We start from the raw sequence: 18,084 nt of genomic DNA, 5'->3' as shown, positions 1-18,084 counted from the left end.
TTTTCTTTAGCAGATTTTAGGTGAGTATATGTGTTGCCCGTTTTTATTGTATTTATTCGATTTTTCAGTTTTTTGATTTACTTTTGCGTGTTGTGATTCGGAGGATTGTACATAGTGGCCAAAATTTGTTGTCTACTGAGGGGATCTCGAGAACTATGAGAGGTAGAAGAAAACAGATGACACATTTCATAGTCCTTTTTCAGAGAAACAAAGAATGGCGAAAACCGTAGCCTCCTACGATTCTTCGTTTTTGAGTTATTAGCAAGAATGAGATTTTTACGATTTGGAAAAGTTCTCATAACATTTTTGTCTTTGAAGTTACAGATCTGAAACTTGATCCTCCTTAGGCAATTTTATACGTAGAATCTACTCACGAAAGATTTTTTTCAATTCAAAAATAACAAATTCAATAAAAGCGAAATGAAATCATATTTTGAACTTGTCAGTGGATTCTATGAATAAAGTGCCTTTAGAAGGTTCCAGATTCAGATCTGTACCTTCAAAGACTAAAAAGTTATGAGACCTTTTCGAAATCGTCAAAATCTCATTTGCTAATAACTCAAATACGAAGAATCGTAGGGTAGGAGGCTACGATTTTCACCATTCTATATTTCATTGTTTCTTTGAAAAAGAGCTGGGAAATGTGTCATCAGTTCCAGCTGCTATAGTTCTTGAGATCCCCTCAGTAGACAACGAATTTTGCGCACCCTGTGTACTCGTTTTCGTATTTCTTTGAATTGTTTGTTAATAAACGAATGGGGATTTGAAAATGCTATTGAAAGATGTGAAGCGGTTCATCTTTTCCTCGTTATTTTCTAGCAATATATAAAAGAGTTGAAAATATACTGTTCATCTGTTCAATTAGTAGATGTAGAAGAGTATAAATGGTGTTAATAATAGGAAAAAACTAATAAAATTATAGGTGCACTTTATCACAGGTCAGTTACGGACAAGCCTTGAGAGAACACTGTATTTTCTTTTCATATTAAGGATAATGTACATTAGACAGGCATTTGATCATCGGAGTGGGATCATCTCGACAATATGTTTGTAAATCGGTTTTCCTTAGTTCGTGGAACAAATTAGTGCACTTTGAAATAGCCTATTGAAACAATGAAGTATTTCGCGAAACATTGATAGTTGAGATATTTTCTGGATTGAATTTTGAAGTAGTGTTGGATTGTGGAATATCTTTATTTTCGAAGATTACATTGTGATTTTTTTCCAGAGTGAATGCATTCATGGTGATTCGTTTTGTTGATATTGTGTTTTTAATGTATAATTTTGAAGAGTACTATTGGTTAATGGTATAGAATAAAGTCAGACGTTTAAGAGAATTTTTTCTTGGGTCCTCCACACCTGTTTCGATCTAGTTTGAGACAACTTAAGAGCATTGTAAATTCTTGGTAGGTAGGACAGGAAACTTTCCAATTGTTGTCTAGCATTTTTTGTGTAGGTGGTAGATGAATGAAGTCATTATTTGTTTTCACATGGGATTTGGCATTTAAACCCATTTCATCTCGTTTTCTGGTGGAAGTAAGGCTAAATTCGATGATAAATTAGATCTAAATTGCCCGTGCGATGAGAAGATGTCGGATTGATCGGGAATGAATTTTTAAATTATTTTGTCCCGTAGCATTTTGTTGGTAAGGTAGATAACTATAATAAAATAACAACGCCATCTATTTCATTACATTCAAAGTTTAGCTAGATAAGTGTAAGTCACTGTAGATAACTGTAACTATCAGCGCCATCTATTTCGTTAACCTCCATGTTTTATATAATTCGTGAAGTGATCTATTTGAAAAATTATGTTCCCCGGAATTGCCCATTAGATGTCGCCCGAAAAAAGTAAAGATGGAATCTGTAATAAACAGCGCCACCTACTAGACAAACCTGAAAACTTGATACTGTGTTTAAAGTAATCTATTAAGACGCAGGGTTAGTATCAACAACTTCCAATAGATGTCTTTCTCCTTATTACAGTTTTCTACTGTGCCATCTCTCTCGAATCAGTTCAGTGTGAAAATTTTCCGATAGATGGCTCAACGCAATAAATATGCCGCAATACATCATTCAATCTGTTTCAAATTATCTGATGATGAATTTTTTCAGAAATTTTTAGGAAATCGATGCGCCAATTTTACAAAGACCTTGAACACGTTATTTTTCAACGAAGTGCTCATTTTGAACTCGGTAAGATGTGATTTTTCAGGAATTTTCTCAAAATGTGACCTCCGTCAGTATTTTCCTCATTTTCAATACACTTTGCTATCTGATTTTTTGAGTTCATAGCTGAATCTTTATAGATCAATGGAAGAAATTGAATAAAACAAATTTTTAAATACAGAGAAATGTTTTAATTTAGAAATTTCAAAAGAGAATGATATGATATAAATATTTACAATTACAAAAGTCTGTATAGATCATAAAACAAACATTGGAGACGTTTGATTTCTATAATGTTTATAAAATATAATAAAATAAATAAACTTTCAATGTATCAATGTATTTAAATATCTAAACTAAATTTACGTATTATCCCAATACATAGAAAGTTTATCCAAATAACGGAAAATCGAAAAAAACATGAATATCTTTCACTACGGCAAAGAATTTTCTAATTGTACTCTCTACTTACTTGTGGTTATTTAAAAATGTGCACAATATACATATTTTGCCCTTTTTAATAGAGCTAATGCCTCTTCAACTTCTCTCACAATGTTTCATTACATTCATCATGGAAGAATTATATTTTTTTTTTGTAGATTGCCAAAAATATACATTTTTCGTTACGTCAAAATATTGCACTAAATTTCTCATAGTCTTTGTTTCGTACAATATTTTATCGTTTCTGTTTCATAAAAAACTGAGCGAAATCAAAAACAACGGCAAGAATATACATTCTGATTATTAAATTCTGGGTGGAATTTACTCATTTTTACACTTATCAAATAACGATATGCTTCTCTTTCATAAAACATTTTCAGTTTTAAATTAAAGCTATGTTCACTTAAACCAGTAGGTTGAAAACTGCGGAAAAATCGTATTGAAGCTTCATAGGGGAAATAAAGGATGTAATTCTGAATTATAATTTTTAATATTACGAATTTGTGATGTGTCTCATTTTAATGATGTGGAATACTGATGGATGCTTACAAGAATTAAATGTGAATGCTTGGAAACCGTGATCAAAATATACATTTTCCTCCGTTTTTTTCTGTACTGGCCAGGTGAATATTCGAATTGATTGATGCCCCTATGGAAAGACTAGAGAAAATTTTTCTTTTTTCTTCGATTTTTTTTGAACACGAGTTTTAATACCTAACATTTTTACCTAAATGTACATTATGTAAACATGATTGTTATATACAAAAAACAAAACGATTTTTGGAGATCTCTAGTACGAAATTTCAATATCTATTCAACTTATTGTTCGTCCAATGTTTCAAATCACAAGACGTCGTATTGCAATTTGGCAATTATGTATCTCTGAATAGACGCGCGAATATCTCAATTTCGAAAATTTTGCCATCGAAAGAAACAATAAAAAACGATAAGCTTATATATCACAATATTTCAAACATTTTGCTCTGCATGACCTGGACTGCTCGCGAGACCGGTCATAATAATATAATTAATAATATATGGTAACAGTCTTATATACTTACTACATAAATACAAAAAAGAACAGGGAAACTTACAAATTAACAAAACTTGGTAAATAGTACTTAAAAATCACAATAAATAACTGGGAAGGGGGTAAAATTTTCGATACTTGTCTACTGAACAGTGGCGTAGGAAATCGCGGAATTTTGAGATTTGTAATTTGCTACGCCGCTGCTGCTCGATTGCACTTTTCTAAAAACAATTCCAATCTTGGTTGTTGTAGCTAACTGGGTAGTCTTACTTCGTTTATACACACTAATTTTAACTATGCTGAGAAGGGTTAAACTGTTGTCGCAGTTAATAATCCCACCTTTCGTCTTCGTCTTCTTTTTTCACCGTTTTGTCGTGTTCTTGGGCGTCGTCTGTACATTCCTGATCTTTCTCTTGGCCGGATTGGAGGTGTTTGTCTTCCCCCTCGTTATTGTCCTGACTGACCGAGGAAGCGTCACTTCTGTCGTCGTCGAAACGGTCCATAACTGGGGTGGGTTCGACGTGGACCGTCTCCTCGGAATTCCTCCGTCCGTAGTCTTCAGTCTGCATGACGCAAACGCCGTTGATGATGACCTCGTCCCCAGGTTTGACCTTCTCGTCCTGCCAGTCGGGATTCACCCACTGGGGAGCCGCAGGTTTCCTCCGCGATGACCTACCGCCCCTTTGGGACACAGGGGTCTCGTGCTCTTCCTTCTGCTCCACCTTGACGCCTTCGTCTTGCATGCTGCCGGACATGTTGGAGTCCTCCGACCCCACGTTGCTGTCCACGTCTTCGTCGTCGTCGAAATCGTTGGGTTCGCGTTTGAGGGACGTCATCGAGAGGTCCAGCCCGCTCATTTGTTCTTTGACGGCGTGGTTGAGGGCCGAGAGGTCCAGACCTCTGCTGATCAAGGCGGCGAGGTTGGTGTTGGCCGCCAGGTAAGGGGGATAAGGTAAGGGAACGCCGGACAAGCCCATCCTCTCTTTCGATATCTGGAGTAATCTTTGGTTTAGTAGCAGTCTGAACTGGATGGGGTCGAAAGGCACCTGGCCCCCCGTCTGTTCCCTGGGCGGTATATCGGAAGACATGCCGTGCGGCACCTGTTGCTTGAGCCGCATCCGGTGGTTGTGGAACCAGTTGGTGATGGTCCTGCTGGACAGCCCCAGCTCGCTGGCCAGGAACTCTATGGTCTGCACGTTCGGGTAGGGGTCCAGGGTGAAGGCGATCTTGAGCGCCTCCTTCTGCTCCTCGGAGAAGAGCACGCGCTGCTTCTTGCTGGACGGCGGTCCGGGGCCGGGGCTGTTGGAGTGGTAGAACTCGGAGGTGTCGTTGGAGGAGGTGTCCGAGCTGTTGTCGTGCGCCCCGGCGCCCGAGGAGCGTCGTCTCTTGTTCGCCTCTCGTCTCTCGTTCTTCAGAGCCTGGAGGCGGTCGACGTTGTGGGCGTCGTTGAGCCACAGCTGCATCCGGATGAAGGGCTCGCGTCCCTTGATGCTGAGCATGTGCCAGGGTTTGGGTTTGGAGAGTAGCTCGCTGACGGAGCCCTGGGAGAGGCCTAGGACTGCCTCGCCGAAGATCTGGAACAAAAATTCGGTTGGAGTCGTGGTCTGTGGTTATAGGTGCGATTGTGGTTTCTCTGAGGTCAACAACAGCTACTTTCGGGCTAGTTGAAGATCCCCGAAGAAACTGTTCGAGCTTCTTTTAAGGTCTACAAGTCTTTGGAGGTGGAATTTCATCAAAAAAATTGTCCTATGACACCCCTAGTATTTTTTGGCACCTTTGGAGAGTCCATTAAAGAACAATTATTGGGTTTTATGCGAAAAGAATCACCAACAAAAGATTGAAAACCCATTACTCAACTGGTTTTTGTATGGGTCATCTTTGTGCAGAGTGTTCATATCAAGGTTGTCAATTTCGTCAAATCAAAGTGACGAAAACTTCATAAACTCATCGATTTTACTCGAAGAAATATGAAAACTGCTTGAAACATTCTCTACACCCAAATGGTCCCAAATTTTTATGATATTTACTATCCGATTTGGGTGTAGATAATGTTCAAACACTGTTTTTCCAAGAATTGATAGAAGACCTACAAAATTGAATTGATAGTTTTCGCTTCCTTGATTTGTTGCAGTTGACTATCCTGCCATGAACACCCTGTACTGTATGATCTAGTCTAGCCTAGGTTTTCACTTATTTTATGAAGAATTTTTCACTGAAGATCTAATATTTGCCATATTTATTTGAGGGAATGTAAAATACCTCTAATTTTTTTCCACGAAAAACATTAGGGGTAGAAAACTTTTGATTGGATTCCTCCAGTATGGTACATTATTGAAATCGTGTTTGAATGGACTCTCTTATGGTGTAAAAATATACTAAAAGTGCCATTTGAAATGAAGAAGTCGTATGATTTATTCGGTATAGTGAGAATGTTTTAGTTGAATAACAGATCAATGATCAAATCTCTTTGATAGGTACGAATTCTCAACTCAATATTTCCCCAAAAACTTCTAGTGGATGGTTTACGTCAATCCCCCTATGTATACTGAGATTTCTCTGTATGCTTTCGATGAAAAATAAATAAGAAATACAGAAAACATGAATAAATTCATTTTAATACTCAGAAAAATCCTTCGCAATGATATAACGTACGACATTTCTTTATTTACGAGAGTTAAGGGTTGGTACATAAAGCGATGAAGTCAAGGAAATGATGTTGATATCTTTCGAATCAAAAACCACCTGTCCCATCGATTTCCCAATTTTTTCCACACCAATAAACTCGAAAGTTTCTAAATGTGTCACTCTGTATATTCATTTTCCCCTTTTGCCAAAGGATCTTCCAATATATTCACTTTTCTCTTTCATTCGTGTCGTAAACAATAAACATCCCAATCGCAGTTCGCGAATTGTCAGAAAAAGTACATAGATTAACCCACAGAACGTTAATTACGAATATTTTGAAACATCGATAATTTTGTGACACGGACGTAGCTTCCTACTTAGATCAAAGTTAGTCTATATTCTAAGGTTTCCTATGATGGCAAGTGACTTGCAAATTTTTTTTGATCGTGCATATGTTTCGAGTCGAATAACAAGATAAATATTATACGCAAATATGAACTGAAATCTGAAAATTACGAGGAGTAAGTGGTGATTTATTTCCATATTCGAAATTTGTTCAACGTAATTCTTGCGTTCGTGAATTGATTTCAAGTTTCTTTATTCAGGTTGTCTCCACCTCCATCTGAAAATATGGACCATGGCCGGAAATGTAGGTAATGATCAATTTCCATACATTTACATTGTCTATTCATATTATTTTCCTTATAGTATGGTAAATTTCCTAGGAAATTCTCTTTATTGATGAATTACGTGGGTATAGAAATGGATAGGTAGTTTATGAACTCATGGGACAAATTTCTAGGTCAAATTAGAACTGATAATATGTAAATATTCTAAGGGTATTACAACCTGATATTTTGGTTCATTATTCGGTAGAAAAAAACCTTGGGAAATGAGTAAGGGATCAATTATAAGTTCCTACCATAGAAATGATCACAGATAATGTTTTGGAACTTGTAGATTTTGTGGTACATACATAGCTTCCTACTTAGATCATAGTTATTCTATATTCTAAAATTTCTTATGATGGCAAGTGACTTGCACATTTTTTTCATCGTGATATATTCAGAGTCGAATGACAAAATATATATTATACGCAAATATGAACTGAAATCTGAAAAATACGAGTAAGTGTCGATTTATTTCCATATTCGAAATTTGTTCAACGTAATTCTTGCGTTCGTGAATTGACTTCAATTTTCTTTATTCAGGTTGTGTCCACCTTCATCTGAAAATATGGACCATGACCGGAAATGTAGGTAATAATCTATTTCCATACATTTACATTGTCTATTCATATTATTTTCCTTATAGTTTGGAACATTTCCTAGGAAAAACTTTGAAATTTTCTTTATTGATGAATTACGTGGGGTATAGAAATGGATAGGTAGTTTATGAACTCATGGGACAAATTTCTAGGTCAAATTAGAACTGATAATATGTGAATATTTTAAAGAGTATTACAATCTAATAATTTGGTTCATTATTCGGTAGAAAAAAAGCCTTGAGAAATGAAGAAGGGACCAACTATAAGTTCCTACCATAGAAATGATCACAGATAATGTTTTGAAACATGTAAATTTCAAAAATTGAAAAAGATTCGCCCAATTTAGCATACAGGATTCTTCTTGGAAACAACGAGCATCGTATTTTTCTGTATCTTAAAAATTTTTCCACATTTCGTATTTTAACTCAGACTACTACCACGGGTCGATCAGATATTTTTATATCGACATAGAAGAATCGTTTTTCTTACCTTCTGTCCGATATTGTTCGCCAGCAAGGCCTCCTTGATCTTGGTGGTGATCACTTGCGTGTCCAGGTCCTGAGTGAGGGCGGCCATCTCGTAGACGCTGGGAGACATGTGCTGGTGCATGTTTCTCAGGGCGGGTTGATGCTGTCCCATCGGGGAATGCGGGATACCGTGCGGACTTGGCGTAGACTTCTTCAGGTGGTCTGGAGTGGGTAAGTTTAAGGGGTGATGTGGTGGCATACCGGGTGGAGTCAGTAGCATCGGTGGGGGTGGAGGTTGCGGCGTGTGAACTTGCGACGCCAACTGTAGACTTGGCGGCAGGAGGTTTTGGGTCTCTTGCATCTTGTTTAGGAGTCCAGCAGCTTCGCTCAGCATCTTGGACGTTGGGGGCATGGGTTTTGAGATGGATGTGCAAGCTGGAAAAGAAGCTAAATTTCAGTTGTGAAGTTGTTAATGGCTTCGAGGAAGGGTTTAGAGGGTGGATCATAAAAAATTGATATTTACCTCCACCGTAACCTCCGGTTCTCATGAGTTTCTCCGGCGCGATCTTGTATTGGCTGGCCACTAGCTTGTGGACGGCGTTCTCGTCCTCCAAGAACATCTTCATGCGGATGAAGGGTTCCCTGCCCTTCTGGGTCAACATGTGCCAGGGTTTGGGACGGGCCAGGAGGTCGCTGACGGATCCTTGGCTCAATCCAAGCACCGACTCTCCGAAGAGCCTCTGGCTGATCGAGTATTGACTCAGTTGCTCTTTGACCTTCTTCACGATCTCCTCGGTGTTGAGGTTGTTGTAGAGATCGAACTGTTGCTGGGTGATGGGCGGCAACACGGCCTTCAACGGTCTTTGGTTGGTTGCCGGGTGAGGCTGTTGGGGCGGTTGCGATATCAGGGAGTTGGTGATGGAGGCCATCCTCTGCAACGGACTGGCAGCCGCGGATGTTGAGAAATCGTCGCTGGGCGTCATGGCGGGCGGTAGGATGGAGTTGCCCAAGGGGCTGCTGGCGGTGCTGTTGCTGCTCGCCTGGGTGCCCGGTTCTATCTTCGGTCTGACCAAGCTGAACGCGCTGCCGGAATGTCTGTCGTCTTCCTTGTCCTTCTCGTCCATCCCGTTCATCATCTTCATCTTGTCCTTCGGGATGGAGAGGTCTTGGACGCCGCCGTTGGCTTGTACTTGTTGGTGTTGCGCTAAAGCTTGTTGTTGGAGGGCTAGGAGACCCAGGGGCATCTGTGGCGGTTGACCCTGGTTCAGCTTGGCGATCTCCCGGTGATAAGCGTCCAAAGCCAGTCTTATCTCTTCCTGAGTCCTCTCCATCGGGTTACCGCTAAGGAATTGCGGAAAAAACATACTGTATATTAGTTTAGAGACTGCTCTCGACCATAACGAATTAAAAGCGAACAAGGAGTGGAAGTTTCGCAAAGGTTTCTAAGAGGAAAAAATAGTTACCCAGGGAAGTTGCCGGCGGGGTTCCTCAAATCCTCCATTCTCCTCCCCATCAGCTTGACCAGCTCCTCCTGGTATATCCTAACCACCTTCTCCTGCGGTATGTCGTCGTTCTCGTACTTCTTCATGCGCCTGTTCTGGCTGTGGTCCCTGGAGAAGGGACTGGAGCAGCCGTGCGGCGACTTGGAGTCGTTGCTGTGGCTGTCGTCGGGGTTCTGCTTGATCTGCTGGTTGTACTGGGAGGCCTCGCTGAGGATGTGGGCCAGTCTTTCGTCGGTTAGGTCGCCCTCGGGCCTACCGTAATTTGGGATACCTGTCTCCTTTCCTGAAGAAAAACTGTCTGTAAGGACAAAGGTGAGGTTTCTTAATCAATTCTCGTTTACGATTGGTGGCGTTAGTGAAGGGGGGGAAATGGAGACCAGGGGTTAGAGCATGCGCTTTGGTCTGTGATGGAGGTACAACGTGGTGAATTTCCCATGGATCTAAATAGAAAAAGTTGCTTTGGACTGTAAGTTCAGAGTGTGAAAAAAGTTTTGTGACCTGAGCTCGTTTAATCGGGAAAATTGTTTTCAAATTTTCCGCTTCTGCGCATTCGTTGTCGACACGCTGTAGGTCGTACTTTTCGTGACAGCGGTCTGAAATTTGGAAAGATCACGTGTCTTCGATACTTCGCGAAATCAATAGAAATTGGTGGAAATCGGAAAAAAGTTTTCCAAATTTTCCGACTGTGTTGGGTGCATCAGTTTCCGACAAGCTTTGGGTCGTAATTTTCATCTTAGCCCGACTGAATTCGAGTGATGCTTCGTGAAATCGAATGAAATTAGTGGAAATCGGAAAAAAGCTTTCCAGATTTTCCGATTTTCTATGGTACGTTCGTTTCCAACACGCTGTAGGTAATTTTAGTGTTAGCCGGTTCAAAATTTGAAAGGTTGTCTTCGAAAACTTCGCGAAATCAAACGAAATTGGTGGAAATCGGAAAAAAGTTTTCCGAATTTTCCGACTGTGTTTGGTGCATCAGTTTCCGGCAAGGTTTGGGTCGTAATTTTCATCTCAGCCAGACTGAATTAGAAAGATGCTTCATGAAATCGAATGAATTAGTGGAAATCGGAAAAAAGCTTTCCAAATTTTCCGATTTTCTTTGGTGCGTGCGTTTCCAACACGCTGTAGGTAATTTTAGTGTTGGCCGGTTTGAAGTTTGGAAGGGTGTCTTCGAAAACTTCGCAAAATCAAACGAAATTGGTGGAAATCGGAAAATTTTTATCAAAATTTTCCAAATTTTCCGACTGTGTTTGGTGCATCAGTTTCCGGCAAGGTTTGGGTCGTAATTTTCATCTTTGCCCGATGGAAATTTCAAAAATACTTCGTGAAATTAGTGGAAATCGGAAAAACGCTTTCCAAATTTTCAGATTTTCTCTGCTGCGTTCGTTTTCAACTGAAGGTAATTTTCGTGCTAGCCAGTCTTAAATTTGGGAGGATTACGTGACTTCGATACTTCGCGAAATCGAATTGGTGGAAATCGGAAAATGGTCTTTGATTTCCACGAAATTTTCCGAAATTTTGGGTACATTTTCCGGATTTTTTCAACAAATTTCAGTCATGAGGAGTTCTAAGACGTTGATCGTTTTTCGAACGAAAAAAGTATTTTCGAACAAACTGCAATGTTGCCATGTTAACAAGAAATTCGGGAGATTTAGGAATTTAGTCAGAAAGTGCTGAAACAAATTTCTCAGTTCAAATCTCGCCCAGGTCAGGATTTATTTAGTATTTTTGGAGTTGGAATGAAAGTTGAAGAACGTTCAAGTTTTTTATAGATCCTGAAGGAAAGTACCATGCTGTAATTACGTCGAAGAATGTCTGATACGACATCGAACAGCCAACGCGGGTTCAGCCCGAAGCTCCGTAGTTTCCGCTTATATTCTAAGGGTTGAAATTATATAAAAAAAACTTTTACGGCGTTTTTACACATGCAAAGCGAGACACGCGAGCGATATCGGACTCGAACGCCCCAATAAACGAACCCTTCGATTTTTTTCCCATTTCTTTTACTTATTTCCGACGATTCGATGGAAAATTGGTAGCCGAAATTATTTTTCCGACCGGGGGGGGGGAGAATTTGAGTAGATTCGCATGACAATAGAATCGCGTGTTGACGGTTTTCCGAAACAATATTCTCCACCACTTATTGAATTTGTGCCAAAAAGTTCGCGTTCGATGATCGATAAAGAAGAAGTTCATTCCGTGAACGTTTCAATTTCTGTGAACGTTATCATCGAATCGCACGAGGATCGTCATTTTCGATGTTTCAATTTTCTGTGAATCGAAACATAGATTCCACAGAATTCGATTTTATCTTGGTCTGTCGATAATGACAGTTTGCGATTCGAACTTCCTCTGTATGATAGAGGGGGAGGGGACATCATCCTGTGTTAGTTTTGGAAATGACCCGATGATTTTTTCGATGCGGTACCACAATGCCAGCTTCCTGTCTCGGGCGGCTTTAAATAATTATTGTTATCGGCGTTCGCTAATCATATTTCGATGTACACGGACCTCCGACAGTCATTTTTCCATTTATTTGTCGCCGTTCGGGTAGAGAGGATTTTATTGAAACCTTTTATCGTCAAACGAGTATTAAATTATGCATTTGGTCGTTGGTCGGACCCCGGTTCAATGGCGAAATTGCTGTTAAAATACAGGTTATGAGTTATCGGTTTAGGGTTCTGCCAATCTGTCGCGGGACATTAGAGTGGGGTCATTTACTTAGATCATTCATGCGTGTACTCTGTTTCCTGTCGATGGAACGCGTGGAAAAATCGCGAATTTGACGTTTCGAATATCCGTGACAGATGACAGATCACGATGACGTTCGGGAGTAATTAACATTTTCTATGTCCCCCGATTGGAAACTGATCTCAAAGGGACTTCGTTGTTGACAATTATAGATTAACGTGCGCCTGAGACACGTTCAACGTGCCTCACAAAGAGGCATCGGAAATGGATAAATGAATAGAGAGCGGAGGTTATTTCTGAACAGTATATCATTGTTTTTCGTTTTCGATCCCATCGGATGAATAAGTGGCTGAAAGTCTGCCAAGTATTTTCTTCATTAAAATGCTTAGCCTTATTGCTTTGTGTTTCGGGACCTTTCCAATCTGCCTCATTAAATTACTGGTCATTACACGAGCGGACGGCTTGACAACGCCCGATTTACGCGATTTTTTGATCGCATCCGAACGCGCCCCTATCACAGAAACGCGCACAGAAGATTCTACATCTATGGTTTTGTATTCCGTGCATAGAATTATGAAATGTCATATTTGACATTTGACGTCCGGAAATTGAACGTTCCGGTATAAGAAAATTGGCTACCGTGAAACGCGACGCAAAAATCTCCGCCCCTATATTAAAAACAACCACGAACTTTATTGTTTCGGTTGCGGCGGGATATATTTAAGTGCAATATAGCGAACGGAATGGTATCGGAATAATTCGGGCTTTATCGGTAAAAACGAACCCTGCAATACCGGCCGTCTGAGACCGAAAACAAAAGCCCGATAAATCTCCCACGTAATATACTCTTGTCTGAATCGTTAATTTACTCTTTTATATTTGCCACTATAAATTCCGTGCGGGTCGGCGCAAAGACAAAAATATTCTCATGCAAATTTCGGAACGATCCGAAATTAACCCGGAAAACAAAAGGAAAGCAGCCCCGGGTTCGCGGTCGTAACCCCCCCTAACAGAAACGTACTTTTTGCGGCCTTCGGTACACTTTCCTTTTGTTCAGATGGACCCTGCTAGATTATCGCCATGAAAAATGCAGATAGGCATCGAAAAATCGATATAACCCTAGATTTCGAAGGAATCGATGGTTTGAACACAGATCAATCTGTCATCTGTCACACATCGATGATTATCTATGAACGTTTCGTGTTTCTGTGTGCGTACTTTGATTACTCTATGATTAACGGTGGTGTGCTCGATTATCGGCGAGAGGAGACTTTTGAATGATTTCCAAGTGAAAGAGCGATCGTTAGAGCGGAAATATATGTATCCTCCAACGATTACTCTCTCATGCAGATGGTTCGAAGAAAAATATGCGACTCATTCCACATTGACAATAAAGAGCGTTTCTCAGCGGAAACGCGTCAGGTAACCATTGAATTTCTTAATTGTAATCATACGTTGTCTGGCGGATGAGTCGATTTCGTATATATACGAAACGAAAATGTGAGAAAATTTACGGGCGATCTCGATGGGAGCATGTGTGAAATGTTCCCCGACTCCTATCACACATACACGATCAGGTAAAAACAATCGGGATCCGCCGTTTGGAACGCGACCAATTCCGATTCTATGATCGCGTTCTCACGTTTTTCCTCAGACCGGATGGACTCGGCCGTTCGCGAAATAAATTCACGTTTTAAATTACTCAGATTTCCCATGTTGGATCCGCAGATATCATCCGATAAATCATAGAAAATCGATTGTGCCATGTTGCAACAGACGCGACGCTATAAACGCATAATTATTTCCATTCATAAAAACGATCTGTTATTTATCGGAACGGCAGAGCGATCTTCAAGGATCGTTTCGCTGAGAATCTCTTTGTTTCCAGTCTCTTTTCTTTCTAAATATGTTTCGCGATTTATCATTTGCGCTGTAATGTATGGGCGCCGCTCCGTTCATTTATAAACCCTCGCGGTCGCGGATAGAAGTCGAATTGATTGCCCTTTATTCATTGTCGATCCGTGTAAACATCCCGAACGACGACAGAAGAGAAATTACGCGTTACTCACCATCGAGATGGAACTTTTCATGTCGATCCGATGCAAAATTCGGAACGCACCACCCTAAATGTCAACGGAATCGGTGGTTCGACGTTCTGTGACTCTTCACGGTGGAAAAATGTTCCACGACCATCGAGGAATTCAATCGCGTGTTTTTGTTTCGTCTCGGAGCCGGTTTGACGTTTCAATCGCCTTCAAACGCCGAATATCAAACATAATATAACTTTTTTCATTACACACGAAACTTATATTAGGTCCAATTTGTCCGTAAGTCCGTATAACGTATACATACCCTGAAATAATTTTCTTCAAATCAGTACGGAATCTATAATTAACTCCGGGCGATACACACAGATATTAACCACGGAAAAAAACCCGTCCCATGCCTCGATCACGCGAACCAAGTATACGCTTTTCTTATTCAGATTTCTGTGTTTGTGGAATCAACGAACTCCTTCGTTCGACGTATGCGGGCGTTGCCACGTGGTGGAAACTGTCGGTGATTTTTTTGGGGCCACATGGTGGTTGGTCCCTAAATAAGTACCATCAGGTGGTCGATGGTTCGCGATAAAAACTAACCGGTGACATCCCTGCATCGCTACCTGCTTGCTGCATTCGCGGTAAATTGAAAAGAACCGAAAACACGGTAGAAATTACTGTAATTACCGATAACTCTTCTTTTGTACCGACGAATAAAAAAAAATCTCACATGCACGGTGCTCCAATCCGAACTCGATAAGTCTCCGGTTCCCATGATTTCTCGTTATTAAAATAAAATTAGAATTGTCTCCGATGTCCCCGGACAATCGGTTAGGAAGAAATCTGTAACGGTAAAGTCATAGAGCGACCGTGTGACAGCGGGTTCAACAAAACAGATGACAATTTAATACCAGTGTATTATCGGCGTATCTGTGTTTATAAAATAATAAAAAGACCCCCTGCCTCTTCCCTTTTTTTTTTCGATGAAACATACTCTTTCGTAAACATCAATTAGACTGCGTTCCTGATTATGGGAACTTCGCAGTGAATCACATATACGGATCCGGCGTCTGTGATTTCTAGTTCTGTGGTTGCGACGTTAACGGATACGTTTCCGTGTTCTAGGTTCGTTATTAACATTGTGCGTTACCATCCGAAGAGATTAACAACAGTCTCTCATCATTTGCTAAACCGACAATTTAAATACAGTTAGCCGGTACTTGCACGGTGTAATTTCGGCGAATTAAGAGTAAAAGATTCAGTGCTCCGATTCTATGTTTATCCGAATCATAGATGTTACCTGGGTTACATAGAAATCTTGTTTGATTGCCTTACGTCAGGGGTGGATATCGTCAGCGTCGATAGGGATTGAATTCTCCGCATAGAAACCACTGATTATAGTTTGACGTAAAAACTGACAGATGAATGAATTATCCGCTTTAATTGAATCGATTTCGCATGAAGCCTTCCAATGAAACTCGCCATCAATGGAACAAGAATGAAACGGATTAATCGTAATACGGCGTGGGAGAAAAACAACAATAAATAGTTGAGAAATCGAACGTTCGCGATGTTAATAATTTTGTAATGCGTGCTCGCATGTGTGCGGTTATGACATTTTATATATATACGGTAAATGAACTTGTCCGTCTTGCGAAATCTGAATGTACGACGTTTTTCGAGGGATGTGTAAAAATTTACGACAGTTTGACGGTTATCCAGAGCAAGTTTGATTGTTTATGAAGATCCGATAGTGATCACATGTAACCCAGTTATCCTAGAGGCCAAAAAATTAACCAATCCGTTCTTTCACCTGTTCCTAACAAGGAATAATTGTTTTTGCTAGGCTGATTTTTATCTCCGACTCATATTTGTATAATTTATTTTGTCTAGATGAAGTCATTGAACAGCCCGAGACCATAAAAAGTTGAACTGTTTATTTTAACGTTTTCTATCATTCAGAGCATGAAGTGATGTATTGGGTATGTTCGAGATGAGACGTGCGATAACGACTGATTAAACGAAGAAAAAGAAACTTGGAATACGAAATTCTGTGTCACTGAAAAGTGTAATGACCACATGGGTATCAATCGACGTTTCTTCGCTCGTCTATATCCTTCCAATTCTCAAATTACGGTGCTGGTTGTGTCCGTTGCGCTGAAAAATACGTGTAGGAACAGCGACAGATGGAAATCAAACATAAAAACCGGTATAATTTAGTAATTTTATCGCAATTATCTATTATTGATGATTCGAAATTCTGAAAACCAATTTAATGTATCGGGCTGATGCAGGAAATGATTCATGTTTTATACCGAAGGAGTTTCTTTAAATTATTCCAAAACACGGAAACTTCTGACGCAGTAGACGTTGATCGAGCCAGCGATTATAACCGTTCTCTCTTGAAGCGAATTTCCGATTGCATATACGAGATCGATTTTTTTCCCCTTTTGGGCGACACGAGAAAAATTCTGATCACGCCCGATGAGAAGAGTTAAATTTTTTCAATATTCAACGCTGTCTTGCGTTTCTTTTTGAACGCGTTGCGTCTCGCGTGTCTCGATCTAACCATTCGAAATTTGGAGGGTAGGTGCGCCTACAGAAAACCTGTCGAAATCGGCGGAAATTGGAAAAGCGTTTTCCTTGGGTTTTTCCACTTTTCCGAAATTTTCTTATCTAACACGTTGCGCCTCTCGTATTTCGGTCTATTCATTTGAAAGGTAGGTGCGCTTTTCTGAACCCCGGAAAACCTCTCGAAATTGGCGGGAATCAGAAAAGCGTTTTCCTTGGATTTTCCCACTTTTCCGAATTTTTTTCTCTAACAGGTTGCATTGCGCGTATCTCGAACTATTCATTTGAAATTTGGAGGGTATCTGTGCCTCCCGAACCCCAGAAAACCTGTCGAAATCGGCGGAAATCGGAAAAGCGTTTTCCTTGGATTTTCCCAGTTTTCTGAAATTTTCTTTTCTAACAGGTTGCATTGCGCGTATCTCGAACTATTCATTTGAAATTTGGAGGGTATCTGTGCCTCTCGAACCCCAGAAAACCTGTTGAAATCGGCGGAAATCGGAAAAGCGTTTTCCTTGGATTTTCCCAGTTTTCCGAAATTTTCTTTTCTAACACGTTGCATTTCGCGTATCTCGAACTATCCATTCGAAATTTGGAGGGTAAGCACGCTTGCGAAACCCCGGAAAACCTGTCGAAATTCGCGGAAATCGGAAAAGCGTTTTCCTCAGATTTTCCCAATTTTCCGAAATTTTCTTTTCTAACGAACATTTGAAATTTGTAGGGTAGGTGCGCCTCCTGAACGCCAGAAAATCTGTCAAAATTGGCGGGAATCGGAAAAGCGTTTTCCTTGGATTTTCTCACTTTTCCGAAATTTTCTTTTCTATTATGTTGCGTCTCGCGTATTCCGAACCATCCATTTGAATTTGGAGGATAGATGCGGCTCCTAAACTTCGCGTAGCCTCTCTGAATTTTCGGAAAATGGAAAAGCGGTTTCTGATTTTTCCGAGATTCTCCGAAATTTCTTCCTGCTCGTAAGTTTTCGAACGAACCTTTCAGAATCTCGCAAATTGAGAGGAGGAATTTTCGGTAAAATTTCGCGACGTTGCCAAATATCGAAGAAAAGCGTTAAATTCAAGGAAACTTTATGTGCGTCATTTTCCTTGTGGCATTCAAGATTCTGCTGTTCTACCTTGTAAATTTGGCGTTAATTTCACGCAGAGACGTTGAAATAATGGGAAATTAGCTTCTAAATCCGACAGAATGAAAACTGACCGGTCGCCCATCCGGGTGTCAGTCGTGGACGAGCCGCTCGAACCTGTCTCGTGACCATTTCCTGCTCGTTATACGG

General features: G+C 40.3%; 1 protein-coding gene across 6 annotated transcripts in view; it reads right to left on the bottom strand.

Moving 5' to 3' along the window:
• Window positions 1-2,343: 2,343 nt before the first annotated feature.
• LOC123320012 (homeobox protein cut) overlaps window positions 2,344-18,084 on the bottom strand; it is a 77,582-nt gene continuing 61,841 nt past the window's right edge. For 3 of the 6 annotated variants that reach the window (XM_044907144.1, XM_044907148.1, XM_044907149.1), the window contains 4 exons: window positions 9,463-9,799; window positions 8,523-9,364; window positions 8,022-8,446; window positions 2,344-5,214 (listed from right to left, as the gene is read on the bottom strand). In XM_044907144.1, coding sequence (XP_044763079.1) covers window positions 3,967-5,214; window positions 8,022-8,446; window positions 8,523-9,364; window positions 9,463-9,799 — 2,852 coding nt within the window. In that variant the 3' untranslated portion in view covers window positions 2,344-3,966. The remainder of the gene's footprint in view (window positions 5,215-8,021; window positions 8,447-8,522; window positions 9,365-9,462; window positions 9,800-18,084) is intronic. The other 3 variants (XM_044907145.1, XM_044907147.1, XM_044907146.1) reach the window with 3 other exon arrangements.

The sequence above is a fragment of the Coccinella septempunctata genome, chromosome 9 (assembly GCF_907165205.1).
Source record: "Coccinella septempunctata chromosome 9, icCocSept1.1, whole genome shotgun sequence".
NCBI lineage: Eukaryota > Metazoa > Arthropoda > Insecta > Coleoptera > Coccinellidae > Coccinella > Coccinella septempunctata.
This window is presented reverse-complemented; position numbering and strand designations above follow the sequence as displayed.